At 49.4% G+C, this 13,589-nt stretch overlaps 1 protein-coding gene across 6 annotated transcripts in view; it reads right to left on the reverse strand.

Moving 5' to 3' along the window:
* Positions 1–13,092, reverse strand: part of LOC147021007 (KH homology domain-containing protein 4-like) — a 38,060-nt gene extending 24,968 nt beyond the window's left edge. For 5 of the 6 annotated variants that reach the window (XR_015061306.1, XM_085893583.1, XM_085893580.1 and 2 more), the window contains exons 1-3: positions 12,863–13,092; positions 12,419–12,646; positions 1,352–1,499 (exon numbers count right to left, since the gene is read on the reverse strand). Coding sequence is in view for 5 of the 6 variants with exons in the window: in XM_085893583.1 (XP_085749709.1) it covers positions 1,352–1,499; positions 12,419–12,646; positions 12,863–12,885 (399 nt within the window). In the remaining variant the exon portion in view is untranslated. Of the gene's footprint in view, positions 1–1,351; positions 1,500–12,418; positions 12,647–12,775 lie in introns of all 6 variants that reach the window. The other variant, XM_085893581.1, reaches the window with a different exon arrangement.
* Positions 13,093–13,589: the final 497 nt, after the last annotated feature.

Here is a 13,589-nt window from a genome sequence, read left to right on the forward strand (position 1 = left end):
AATCAGCTTTCTTTGAAGGACAAGACCGAAGCAATTTGGATGCACGAGCAGCAACGATCGAGTGCCCAGAACATCGCTGGGAGGAGGAACTTGCAGGGACATTGCTGCGGCACGACAGATGCAGAACATTGTGAAAAAAGAAGCATAACCAGAAGCAAAACCGACTGGAAAGAGTTTGAGCAAATAAATCAACACCCGACGTTGAATGGTTCATGTATGCCATTGTGAGGTTTCCTGTTGGCTGGCCTTTGCTTCAGCAGAAAGCTCTGGACATAGCACAGCAGCTAAAGGTTGCCGGTGGCAAGCGGTCTAAGGAGCGGAACGCTGATGCTGTGTACCAACATGGCAGGTGAGGAGGAGGAGGAGGAGGAGGAGGAGGAAGGAGAAACTGAAAGTTATCAGAATGATGATCAAACCTCGCTGTCTGGAGAGAATTGACAGGAAGAACTTGCCAGTGGACAACCATGCTAATAAAAAAAGGCATGGACGACAATCAATGTGTCCGAGCTCGACAAGAGAAAGCTTGATTGCAAGACGGGAAGAAAGTGTTGCAAAATTCTGATGATTTTGGACAATGCCCCTTTCCACTGACATCTTCAGCTCAAGAACAGTAAGCGTCTATATCTACCTCAAAACACTACATTATCACTCAAGCAATGGAACAAGGACCGATTAAGGTCTGAAGCTCAAACTCAGGAAGCGACAGTTTGCTGCTGTATTGAACAAAACTCACAAGGACTTGACAGACCCCCCCCACCCCCAGGTTCCAAGGCAGACAAACTTGCTTGAAGCAATCTGCTGGCTTCACCAATCGTGGAGGGAAGGTGATACGTAAACAAATTCAGAAGGGTTTCAGTCGCTGCAGCATCAGTGATAGCGATGCTGGACTCCCTGCATAAGCCAATTGACATGGCAGCTGAATGCAACAAAATTATTCAATAATCTGTCGCCATAGATTCTTCCCGAGACATCACAGGTAATTGTGCATTTGTTGAGACCGCATGAAGGGAATAATGCTGAGCGTGACGTGGACAGTAATAAGGAAGCGACGTGAGGATATTCCAGTCAAGTACAAGTCCACACATGAAGTTGCCACTAATTTTCTGAAAAATCGAGCTCATAATCATCACCCAGGGTGACAAAAGCCTATGAGAGAGAGTTAAGGACTTTGATGAGAAGGTCCACAGAGATAGAATATTCAACGAAAATAAAACAAAATGGCCACCACACTTGAATAGAAAGGAAAACTCTTTCTATGAAGGCCTTTTAACAGTTCCCTTTGGCGATTGTTATAAACATGTTTCACTGCACATATCTTTCTGGCTGTATGCAAGAGCCGCAATCTATATACCTGGTTATCGACGTTAGGTGGAGCTTTGAGTTTGCCTTTCGCTACCAGCATGGCATTGATCCGTGCGGCTGCAGCGGCTGCTGCGTCCAAAGCACCGGCTGGAGCAGTGCTTCCATCGTTGCGGTTATCCACAGGCTTTGAGACGGCCCTAGGCACGGCAACAAATCGGGAGGGATTGAACACATTAGATTTATGCGAGGCAACCAGACATTTGTGTGAATAACATGTGGCACGCTTACAGGACAGGGCCTGCCCGTTTGTTTGTTGCTTTTTTCCTGGCAAACAAGGGTGGCATGTGCATCACCATTTCCAATACATCCATCAAAGCAACCAGATGAAAATAATCCATGCTCAATACTCAAAACACATCTTCATGACCGTGTGGGCATTTCCCTGCAAAACAAAGTTCCTTCCACAAACTGGAAGTACAGAACTTCAAAGCAATTTTTTTAAGGATTGCTCGGTAATTTAATCATTTCATTATTCACATCACACCGTTTAGAGCAAACTGTTTGCTGGAAGTACCATACATAGTAGATCCCTCTGGAAAACACCACTAAAGGAATTACTTCTGCTGCTAGTCCAACTGTACTTATAACAAAGGAAATTAATTAATTAATTTATATCCATGAAAGAAAAAAAAAAACAATTGATCTCTGGACATGACATTTCAGAGATCATCTGTGGTTTTGTCAAAAATTGTGTAGTTATGGTTATCAATCATATGGGGTGCAACCTCGAAACAACTACGGGAAGAAGTTTGAGCGTTGAGCTTTCAAATGGCACGGGCCATGTTCAGGCCATTCCAGTTAAAAACTAGAAGGGTGCTCGGTCGAGCGCATCCTCTGCCACGTAACGCCTGATCAATGAGAACATATCGGGCCCAACACATTTTTGACATATCGTGCCTTGTCTCGTTTTTGGCCCGATCTCTCAATGAAGAACCACTGAAAAAAAATGTAATAATTCCCAAATCCAGATCCGGATCTTCACCAAAATCAAATCAGTTCGTCCTTGTAACACACCCAACCAATCCACAACTTTTTGAGATATCCTACACAGACAGACAGAAAGGTGTGAAAACAACCTCCTTCACCTTCGGTGGTGGAGCTAAGGCCTTATTTATTTTATAACTTGGTTGACAGTTCTTCAGCTAAAATGTAGAGTCGGTAGGTCGAAATAATATAAATTTCAATTTTTAGAAATTATATATTTTTATGATGCGTTTTCGGATGGTCCATGGAAAAGACAAGGGTGGATGGGGGGAAAAAAAAATATATAAATCCCAGACCAGGAGGATCCAAGAAAACATTGAAGATGGAAGACCATTCAAATGCAGGATGCCCATGTTCACTGTATCATCTGATGTGAAAAACAATAAAGAAGGATTAAAACTTGTTTTTACAATATCGTCTGGAATGTTTTTCTTATAGAAACCTGTTGCATCATCAAACAAATGGAAACAATGCTGAGAAAATTACTGTCCAAGATGTGTGCGTGCACACTAGTGCATAGTGCTGGATCTGATTAAAATAAAATTACTCCCGTGTGGGGGTGACGGTCATCTCTATAATGTTTTTTTTTTACTATCATAATCGATGAACCACTGCCAGATATCTCCTAAAATGACAGACTAGATAGGTTTTGAAAATGGCGACTTTCACAACTTTCGTGACCTCGTGACCTTGACCCTGAGCTCGAATCCGGGAAAAAAAAAATGTCGTTGGGTATCACTCATCGACCTCTACCCACATACCAAATTTCATCAAGATCGGATGTAAAAAGTTTTCTTTGTACCGGGAGGTGTTTTTGACCATCTTCCAGGTTACATGGCGGCCAAATGGGACGGAAATTCAAAAATCTGTCCGGTTCGATACAAGATAGTATTTTTTACTATCGCAATCAATAAACAGTTGCTGAATATCTTGTGGAATGGCAGACGAGATAGGTTTTGAAAATGGCGATTTTTATAACTTACGTGACTGTGACCTTGACCCTGACCCTGACCCTGACCCGGGACAAAAGTTATATCGCTGTGCAACACTCATCGACCTCGACCCACATACTAAGTTTCATCAAGATCGGAAAGAAAAATTGACGGACGGACATTTGGTCTGGCTTTATTAGGTCATCTCGGTAGAGATGACCTAAAAAGGTGTCTACTTGAGTCAACATACTGAAAACGGTCAATCAGAGCCATAACCAGCTCTTACTTTTCGGCAGGCATCTGATCGTACAGTCTCCCCATCCCCATGAGCACATCAAAGGCTGATTTCTGGTCCATTGAAGGCTGAAATATCAGCATCTCGCAGGGAAGCTTTGATGTACTTGGCACCGAAATCTTTCAATACGAACAGCGGTGTACAACTTTCGACGGAAACAAAAATCGGCACGATCTCGAGTTGCATGGTTCATACACTTGCATTAAAATAAAATTCCAGGAGTTTTCCAGGACAATAAATTCAATTTTCCAGGAGTTTTTGGCACAATTTTTAATAAATATAATAAAATTCATACATAAGCTAATGGAATAAACAAGAAAATTGTTTGTTTTTTTCTCAATTATAACAACTCTAAAATCAGATGAAATATATAGATTATATTATTGTGCAAGTAATTGTTTATCACACACACACACACACACACACACACACACACACACACACACACACACACACACACACACACACACACACACACACACACACACACACACACACACACACACACACACACACACACACACACACACACACACACACACACACACAATCATCAATGTATTCAGATTCTATTAAAATTATCTGATTCACAAAACAAATCATTTAAAACAAACTATATCTTTGGAACTTGCATTACATGTATAATATAATTAATTACAGGACCTGATCCTTTTCCCAGATTTGGGCATGCATATCCATTTGTTTATTCTTTGTATTTTGATTAAGACTTTCGTCGAAGAGAAGAACATAACCATCTTCTTCTGAATTTTTTTTCGTGAGTTGATGCTTGAAGTACGGTGCAATACCGTAATTGCACATGTATGCACATTTTCGCAATTTCTGAATCTGGAAACATCTGCGCAAACAAGGACAAGACATCTGTACATTAATTAAAAGAGTAGTGGGAGTTCACCACTTTAAGAGTCCACAATACTTCCGATGCAAGACAATCGTTACGGCTGACGAATGAGGTTCGTGGCGCAGTTGAGGGCTTCGGTTGTGTTGGAGTTGGAGCAGCTGTGCTCCCCTGCCCTTAATTTGCCTTCGATGATCTCGAGAAGAAATCTCGAATGGTGCATCCACCAGCTGCCTTCTTTTGCGCCAGTAACTGCTTGCATTTCGATCCTTTTCCGTGGCTCCGAATGGCAGGCTCGCCCATGTTCGAAATGTCAAAAATCTTCAGGCAGATATTACACTTTGCACTGTATTTATCTGTGCCGCACTCCAACCAAGATACGTATTCCGGATGTTTGAGCCAGCGCTCGTTGAATATGCACTTCCCGGGGGGTCATAGTTCACGATCGCTGAAATGTGTAAACAATCCAATTCACAAAACAGAAAGAAAGCGCGGGATAACTCGCACATGCGGTCGTAAAGGACCACTTTTTGGCACTAATAAGATACAACATTAATGTCGTAAATTAATATTACTTACGACAATCTACAACGTTTAGAAAGTAGTCTCCCTTGGCACATTTGTGCAAATTTGAACTACAAAGTAGTCTCCCTTGGCATATTTACGAGACGTTAACAAGGTGATCGTCGGAAATCCAAAATATAATTTTTAAAGGAGTTTTCAGGAGTTCAATTTGATTTTTGAGCATATTCCAGGAGAGGAATTTAATTCCAGGAGTTTTAAGGACTTTCCAGGAGGCGTGCGAACCCTGAGAGTAGCCTGCGAATCATCCTTGCTGCTGCACTGAATTGATGCAATAGTTCAGCCAGAATATTCGTCGTCAAGATGTTGCGTGATTAAATCACCAATAGTCACTCGAATTTATACCGCTGACATACTTCTTAACAATCACTTTCGCCCCAGAAACCACAGTCAATCTGAACCACGCTGGCCACTGCTCAGACGCCATGACCGAAGACTACTGCGCAGCTCCACTGCACAGTTTGGTTAAAGGGGACTCGGCATTTTGGTGCGCGCATGAAATCATCTTTTGAAAATAAATGCCAACGTTTACATTTTGGGTTTTGAAACTTTTGCACCTTCGGCGGAAAATTTATAAATATAAAAGGCTAAAAATGTGTTTTATATTTATATTTCATTTCGGCAAATATACCGTCGGCGGATCGGGAAACCAAGTTATAAAATAACTAAGGCCTAACTACATTCCTTTGAAGTGCGCTTGTTGAGAAACATGTTAAGTATAAAATAGGACAATTAAAAAAAAAAAAAAAAATTATATATATATATATATATAGAATGGCACTCGGAAGATCGGATACCTCCTTCAGGCTGTATAGTTTACGTTTTGTCTTCTTTCTTTCTACATTTCAATTCACCTTCCATCGCTGCCAAGGGCCAAATTGAGGTAAGTTTGACAATTGATAATGTTGACAAAATTAACACAATACACAAGAAAAAATACCCCCAAGAGGGAGTGCCGGTCATCTCTGCCAGAGGTCGAAAGTAACTCTGTGCCAGACTGGAATAGGGGCAGTTCATAAAGTACGTACGCTCTACTTCCGGGTTTCAAAACCACCCACCCCCCTCTGTATGCAGGCGAGTGACCACCCACCCCCCTCATACATCGCTAATCGCTTGCAAAGCCAGCAGTTCCTTAAGAACCGATGTTTGTAAGCCATGACAATGCAGTCCCAAGCGGTGTAATTTATCTTTTTCTTTTAATATCACAGCACATGTCATTTATGAAAATAAAAGTACAAATTGACATTCAAAACAATGTTAATGTCATCAATGAAAGTGAGTGTGCATATAAACTTGTGTTCCATTGTTTGTTAAATCTGACAAAAGCTTCAAATGTAATATTTGTCTCGGAGAGTTCCGGTTCTTAATTTTTTAATATGTACGTACTTTATGAACAGCCCATATGGGGAATCAGAATGAAGCTTGAAGGGATATAAAAATCGGGACGAGAGCAAATTTCCAAAAAAATGGCTCGTGTTGTTCTCGATAATTGTCCAGAGTCTCTGAATCACTAATAACATTTGATCTCTTGATAAATGAGGGAGGAGATACGATTTGAAATCGACAATTTTCGCAACTTTGACAGCCTCGTGACATTGACCTCGACCTTGGAAGTTATATCGTTGTGCATGTCTCATCGACCTCTATCCATTCCACTATTGGTTATTTGTCTCCACTCGGTTTGATTGTGGAAGGACGGACAGACTTCGAGACTGGGGTTATTAGGTCATCTCTACTGAGATGATAGAGATGACCTAAAAAGCAAGTTAAAATTCACACATAAATAGGACACAAAAGTCATGTCGGTTGTTGCCCACTGAAAGGCTGGATATACATCTGGAGATTAACCAAAATCGAACCGGCTTATCATCGCCCACACAACTCATCCACCGAGTTTTGTCATAACTCGTACACAACCTTTTTGAAATATCGTGCGATATAAAAAAAAAAAAAAAAAAAAAAAAAAAAAAAAAAAAAAAATCGCTCTTTTGAGCATTGATGGGTGATTGTATGCATGTGCACGGAGTGTTGACGGTGGGGGTCTCGTAAAGGGGTGTTGTGTGGTTTATGTGTTTTTATTTTTAGCCAAGATCTGTGCCCATTCCCCCTCCCATGGAAATAAATAAATAACGAAAATAATTTTTAAAACTTATAAAAACGACAAAAATAAAATGAAATTGTACATTCCATTTTTTGTAATGTTTACAATAAAAAGTGATCTCAAAATTAAATTTGTAAATAATCTTCATTTGATCCTTTTTTCCTGCCTGTGGAAAGGGTGGGAGTGAGGGAAAGAGAGCGAGGAAGGGTGGGAGTGAGGGAAAGAGAGCGAGGAAGGGTGGGAGTGAGGGAAAGAGAGCGAGGAAGGGTGGGAGTGAGGGAAAGAGAGCGAGGAAGGGTGGGAGTGAGGGAAAGAGAGCGAGGAAGGGTGGGAGTGAGGGAAAGAGAGCGAGGAAGGGTGGGAGTGAGGGAAAGAGAGCGAGGAAGGGTGGGAGTGAGGGAAAGAGAGCGAGGAAGGGTGGGAGTGAGGGAAAGAGAGCGAGGAAGGGTGGGAGAGCGAGGCAGGGTGGGAGTGAGGGAAAGAGAGCGAGGCAGGGTGGGAGTGAGGGAAAGAGAGCGAGGCAGGGTGGGAGTGAGGGAAAGAGAGCGAGGCAGGGTGGGAGTGAGGGAAAGAGAGCGAGGCAGGGTGGGAGTGAGGGAGAGAGAGGGAGGCAGGGTGGGAGTGAGGGAAGAGAGCGAGGCAGGGTGGGAGTGAGGGAAAGAGAGCGAGGCAGGGTGGGAGTGAGGGAAAGAGAGCGAGGCAGGGTGGGAGTGAGGGAAAGAGAGCGAGGCAGGGTGGGAGTGAGGGAAAGAGAGCGAGGCAGGGTGGGAGTGAGGGAAAGAGAGCGAGGCAGGGTGGGAGTGAGGGAAAGAGAGCGAGGCAGGGTGGGAGTGAGGGAAAGAGAGCGAGGCAGGGTGGGAGTGAGGGAAAGAGAGCGAGGCAGGGTGGGAGTGAGGGAAAGAGAGCGAGGCAGGGTGGGAGTGAGGGAAAGAGAGCGAGGCAGGGTGGGAATGAGGGAAAGAGAGCGAGGCAGGGTGGGAGTGAGGGAAAGAGCGAGGCAGGGTGGGAGTGAGGGAAGAGAGCGAGGCAGGGTGGGAGTGAGGGAAAGAGAGCGAGGCAGGGTGGGAGTGAGGGAAAGAGAGCGAGGCAGGGTGGGAGTGAGGGAAGAGAGCGAGGCAGGGTGGGAGTGAGGGAAAGAGAGCGAGGCAGGGTGGGAGAGAGGGAAAGAGAGCGAGGCAGGGTGGGAGTGAAGGAAAGAGAGGGAGGCAGGGTGGGAGTGAGGGAAAGAGAGCGAGGCAGGGTGGGAGTGAGGGAAAGAGAGCGAGGCAGGGTGGGAGTGAGGGAAAGAGAGCGAGGCAGGGTGGGAGTGAGGGAAAGAGCGAGGCAGGGTGGGAGTGAGGGAAAGAGAGCGAGGCAGGGTGGGAGTGAGGGAAAGAGAGCGAGGCGGGGTGGGAGTGAGGGAAAGAGAGCGAGGCAGGGTGGGAGTGAGGGAAAGAGAGCGAGGCAGGGTGGGAGTGAGGGAAAGAGAGCGAGGCAGGGTGGGAGTGAGGGAAAGAGAGCGAGGCAGGGTGGGAGTGAGGGAAAGAGAGCGAGGCAGGGTGGGAGTGAGGGAAAGAGAGCGAGGCAGGGTGGGAGAGAGGGAAAGAGAGCGAGGCAGGGTGGGAGTGAGAGAAAGAGAGCGAGGCAGGGTGGGAGTGAGGGAAGAGAGCGAGGCAGGGTGGGAGTGAGGGAAAGAGAGCGAGGCAGGGTGGGAGTGAGGGAAGAGAGCGAGGCAGGGTGGGAGTGAGGGAAAGAGAGCGAGGCAGGGTGGGAGTGAGGGAAAGAGAGCGAGGCAGGGTGGGAGTGAGGGAAAGAGAGCGAGGCAGGGTGGGAGAGAGGGAAAGAGAGCGAGGCAGGGTGGGAGTGAGGGAAAGAGAGCGAGGCAGGGTGGGAGTGAGGGAAAGAGAGCGAGGCAGGGTGGGAGTGAGGGAAAGAGAGCGAGGCAGGGTGGGAGTGAGGGAAGAGAGCGAGGCAGGGTGGGAGAGAGGGAAAGAGAGCGAGGCAGGGTGGGAGAGAGGGAAAGAGAGCGAGGCAGGGTGGGAGTGAGGGAAAGAGAGCGAGGCAGGGTGGGAGTGAGGGAAAGAGAGCGAGGCAGGGTGGGAGTGAGGGAAGAGAGCGAGGCAGGGTGGGAGTGAGGGAAAGAGAGCGAGGCAGGGTGGGAGTGAGGGAAGAGAGCGAGGCAGGGTGGGAGTGAGGGAAAGAGAGCGAGGCAGGGTGGGAGTGAGGGAAAGAGAGCGAGGCAGGGTGGGAGTGAGGGAAAGAGAGCGAGGCAGGGTGGGAGTGAGGGAAAGAGAGCGAGGAAGGGTGGGAGTGAGGGAAAGAGAGCGAGTGAGGGAAAGAGAGCGAGGAAGGGTGGGAGTGAGGGCAAGAGAGCGAGGAAGGGGAGAGTGAGGGAAAGAGAGCGAGGCAGGGTGGGAGTGAGGGAAAGAGAGCGAGGCAGGGTGGGAGTGAGGGAAAGAGAGCGAGGCAGGGTGGGAGTGAGGGAAAGAGCGAGGCAGGGTGGGAGTGAGGGAAAGAGAGCGAGGGAGGGTGGGAGGGAGGGAAAGAGAGCGAGGGAGGGTGGGAGTGAGGGAAAGAGAGCGAGGCAGGGTGGGAGTGAGGGAAAGAGAGCGAGGAAGGGTGGGAGTGAGGGAAAGAGAGCGAGTGAGGGAAAGAGAGCGAGGAAGGGTGGGAGTGAGGGCAAGAGAGCGAGGAAGGGAGAGTGAGGGAAAGAGAGCGAGGAAGGGTGGGAGTGAGGGAAAGAGAGCGAGGCAGGGTGGGAGTGAGGGAAAGAGAGCGAGGCAGGGTGGGAGTGAGGGAAAGAGAGCGAGGAAGGGTGGGAGTGAGGGAAAGAGAGCGAGGAAGGGTGGGAGTGAGGGAAAGAGAGCGAGGAAGGGTGGGAGTGAGGGAAGAGAGCGAGGAAGGGTGGGAGTGAGGGAAAGAGAGCGAGGAAGGGTGGGAGTGAGGGAAAGAGAGCGAGGAAGGGTGGGAGTGAGGGAAAGAGAGCGAGGAAGGGGAGAGTGAGGGAAAGAGAGCGAGGAAGGGTGGGAGTGAGGGAAAGAGAGCGAGGAAGGGTGGGAGTGAGGGAAAGAGAGCGAGGAAGGGTGGGAGTGAGGGAAAGAGAGCGAGGAAGGGTGGGAGTGAGGGAAAGAGAGCGAGGAAGGGTGGGAGTGAGGGAAAGAGAGCGAGGAAGGGTGGGAGTGAGGGAAAGAGAGCGAGGAAGGGTGGGAGTGAGGGAAAGAGAGCGAGGCAGGGTGGGAGTGAGGGAAAGAGAGCGAGGCAGGGTGGGAGTGAGGGAAAGAGAGCGAGGCAGGGTGGGAGTGAGGGAAAGAGAGCGAGGCAGGGTGGGAGTGAGGGAAAGAGAGCGAGGCAGGGTGGGAGTGAGGGAAAGAGAGCGAGGCAGGGTGGGAGTGAGGGAAAGAGAGCGAGGCAGGGTGGGAGTGAGGGAAAGAGAGCGAGGCAGGGTGGGAGTGAGGGAAAGAGAGCGAGGCAGGGTGGGAGTGAGGGAAAGAGAGCGAGGCAGGGTGGGAGTGAGGGAAAGAGAGCGAGGCAGGGTGGGAGTGAGGGAAAGAGAGCGAGGCAGGGTGGGAGTGAGGGAAAGAGAGCGAGGCAGGGTGGGAGTGAGGGAAAGAGAGCGAGGCAGGGTGGGAGTGAGGGAAAGAGAGCGAGGCAGGGTGGGAGTGAGGGAAAGAGAGCGAGGCAGGGTGGGAGTGAGGGAAAGAGAGCGAGGCAGGGTGGGAGTGAGGGAAAGAGAGCGAGGCAGGGTGGGAGTGAGGGAAAGAGAGCGAGGCAGGGTGGGAGTGAGGGAAAGAGAGCGAGGCAGGGTGGGAGTGAGGGAAAGAGAGCGAGGCAGGGTGGGAGTGAGGGAAAGAGAGCGAGGCAGGGTGGGAGTGAGGGAAAGAGAGCGAGGCAGGGCGGGAGTGAGGGAAAGAGAGCGAGGCCGGGTGGGAGTGAGGGACAGAGAGCGCGGCAGGGTGGGAGTGAGGGAAAGAGAGCGAGGCAGGGTGGGAGTGAGGGAAAGAGAGCGAGGCAGGGTGGGAGTGAGGGAAAGAGAGCGAGGAAGGGTGGGAGTGAGGGAAAGAGAGCGAGGCAGGGTGGGAGTGAGGGAAAGAGAGCGAGGAAGGGTGGGAGTGAGGGAAAGAGAGCGAGGCAGGGTGGGAGTGAGGGAAAGAGAGCGAGGAAGGGTGGGAGTGAGGGAAAGAGAGCGAGGAAGGGTGGGAGTGAGGGAAAGAGAGCGAGGAAGGGTGGGAGTGAGGGAAAGAGAGCGAGGAAGGGTGGGAGTGAGGGAAAGAGAGCGAGGAAGGGTGGGAGTGAGGGGAAAGAGAGCGAGGAAGGGTGGGAGTGAGGGAAAGAGAGCGAGGAAGGGTGGGAGTGAGGGAAAGAGAGCGAGGAAGGGTGGGAGTGAGGGAAAGAGAGCGAGGAAGGGTGGGAGTGAGGGAAAGAGAGCGAGGAAGGGTGGGAGTGAGGGAAAGAGAGCGAGGAAGGGTGGGAGTGAGGGAAAGAGAGCGAGGAAGGGTGGGAGTGAGGGAAGAGAGCGAGGAAGGGTGGGAGTGAGGGAAAGAGAGCGAGGAAGGGTGGGAGTGAGGGAAAGAGAGCGAGGAAGGGTGGGAGTGAGGGAAGAGAGCGAGGAAGGGTGGGAGTGAGGGAAAGAGAGCGAGGAAGGGTGGGAGTGAGGGAAAGAGAGCGAGGAAGGGTGGGAGTGAGGGAAAGAGAGCGAGGAAGGGTGGGAGTGAGGGAAAGAGAGCGAGGAAGGGTGGGAGTGAGGGAAAGAGAGCGAGGAAGGGTGGGAGTGAGGGAAAGAGAGCGAGGAAGGGTGGGAGTGAGGGAAAGAGAGCGAGGCAGGGTGGGAGTGAGGGAAAGAGAGCGAGGAAGGGTGGGAGTGAGGGAAAGAGAGCGAGGAAGGGTGGGAGTGAGGGAAAGAGAGCGAGGAAGGGTGGGAGTGAGGGAAAGAGAGCGAGGAAGGGTGGGAGTGAGGGAAAGAGAGCGAGGCAGGGTGGGAGTGAGGGAAAGAGAGCGAGGCAGGGTGGGAGTGAGGGAAAGAGAGCGAGGAAGGGAGGGCGTGAGGGAAAGAGAGCGCGGCAGGGTGGGAGTGAGGGAAAGAGAGCGAGGAAGGGTGGGAGTGAGGGAAAGAGAGCGAGGCAGGGTGGGAGTGAGGGAAAGAGAGCGAGGCAGGGTGGGAGTGAGGGAAAGAGGAAGGGGAGAGTACTTTTTTGGGGGAGCGTGGGGGGGGACTCACTCACTCACCTCTGAACACGACTCGATGGCATAATCTCACCGATTAAAGTCCAGGTGAGCTAAAAACAAAAGAAAGAAGCCCAAACCTCGAAGGCCAAACAGATCAAGCCTACCCGAGGGACCCGTCTGGTAGAAAGTTTCCGTGCCTCAGGTTCACACTGGACGGCAGAACATTGAGCATGGGAGCCACGACGGCGGTGGGTAACCGCAAAGCGGAGAAGAACTGTCCCGCGCCGTGATGGGGTAACGAGGCCTGGGTGGGTAACGGACTCGGGGTAGCCATGAAGGGTGGCAGGGCCAGAGCGCCGAGCGCAGGCTGGTCCCATTTACTGCGTCTCCCGCTGCAAGGAAGCAGAATATAAACCATCAAATACCAAATGTATTCACAAAGGGGGAAGCGGTGGGGGGCGGGGGGGTATTACAAGTGAATCGTGAGAGAAATAAAGATATAAATAAAAACCACCACGTACTAAGAAAACAAAATGGCAGAGCAGACATTTCAATACCCTCCACACCAACATTACACACACATAACGATGAACGTGCTGACCACTCACCCCTGAGCTGCTTGCGCAAACATCTCGTGACGCAATTAATCACGAACGAATCAGCCGAAGCTCGGCAATCAAATGGAAGAAATAAAACAAGGCCGCACGACTCGCGACCAATCCTCTTCGACTTTTCCTTCTTCTTCTTCTTCTTCTTCATGAAGTTCAGCTGATGCTTCAGAACCACGAGGCTCTATATACACCACTCCTAAAACCTTGGACGTCATACCAAAAGAGCTATTGGGTTTCTCGCTCTCCTTTAAGAATTTTAGTACGACTTTAGAGTCGAGGAAGATTCAAGTTCAACGAACTTATCAATTCCCGGCAGATCCGACACTTTGATCTCCATCGCTCTAATATTCTGTATAAGACGCCGTCTACAGCGCTCAAAAAGCGGCCATTTTTTTTTTTTAAATGGGTGCATCAAATATTCGGGCTTCCTGCAATGGTCACAGTGCCCGATTCGTTACCTCCACAGAACTACCTGATCTCTCTGGGCAAGCCTGGGAAGCTTCACTGGAGGAATCTCATCCGGATACACCTTGTGACAGAATCTTTCCTTCGTGCTGGTGTCCCATTGAAATTATCATTTTTATCACAATCAGCTCCTTGACTCGACGACATTTCTGATGCGCCAAGAGGGATGAGGTAAATATCAATTTTAAGGGTTTGCTTTGCCGCCAGATAACAGGCGACATTCCCACGATCGTCTTCTTCTTCCCTTCCTCTTCTTCTT

The sequence above is a fragment of the Eptatretus burgeri genome, chromosome 8 (genome assembly GCF_056783735.1).
Source record: "Eptatretus burgeri isolate ZD-2024b chromosome 8, Ebu_testis_v1, whole genome shotgun sequence".
Taxonomy (NCBI): Eukaryota; Metazoa; Chordata; class Myxini; order Myxiniformes; family Myxinidae; genus Eptatretus; species Eptatretus burgeri.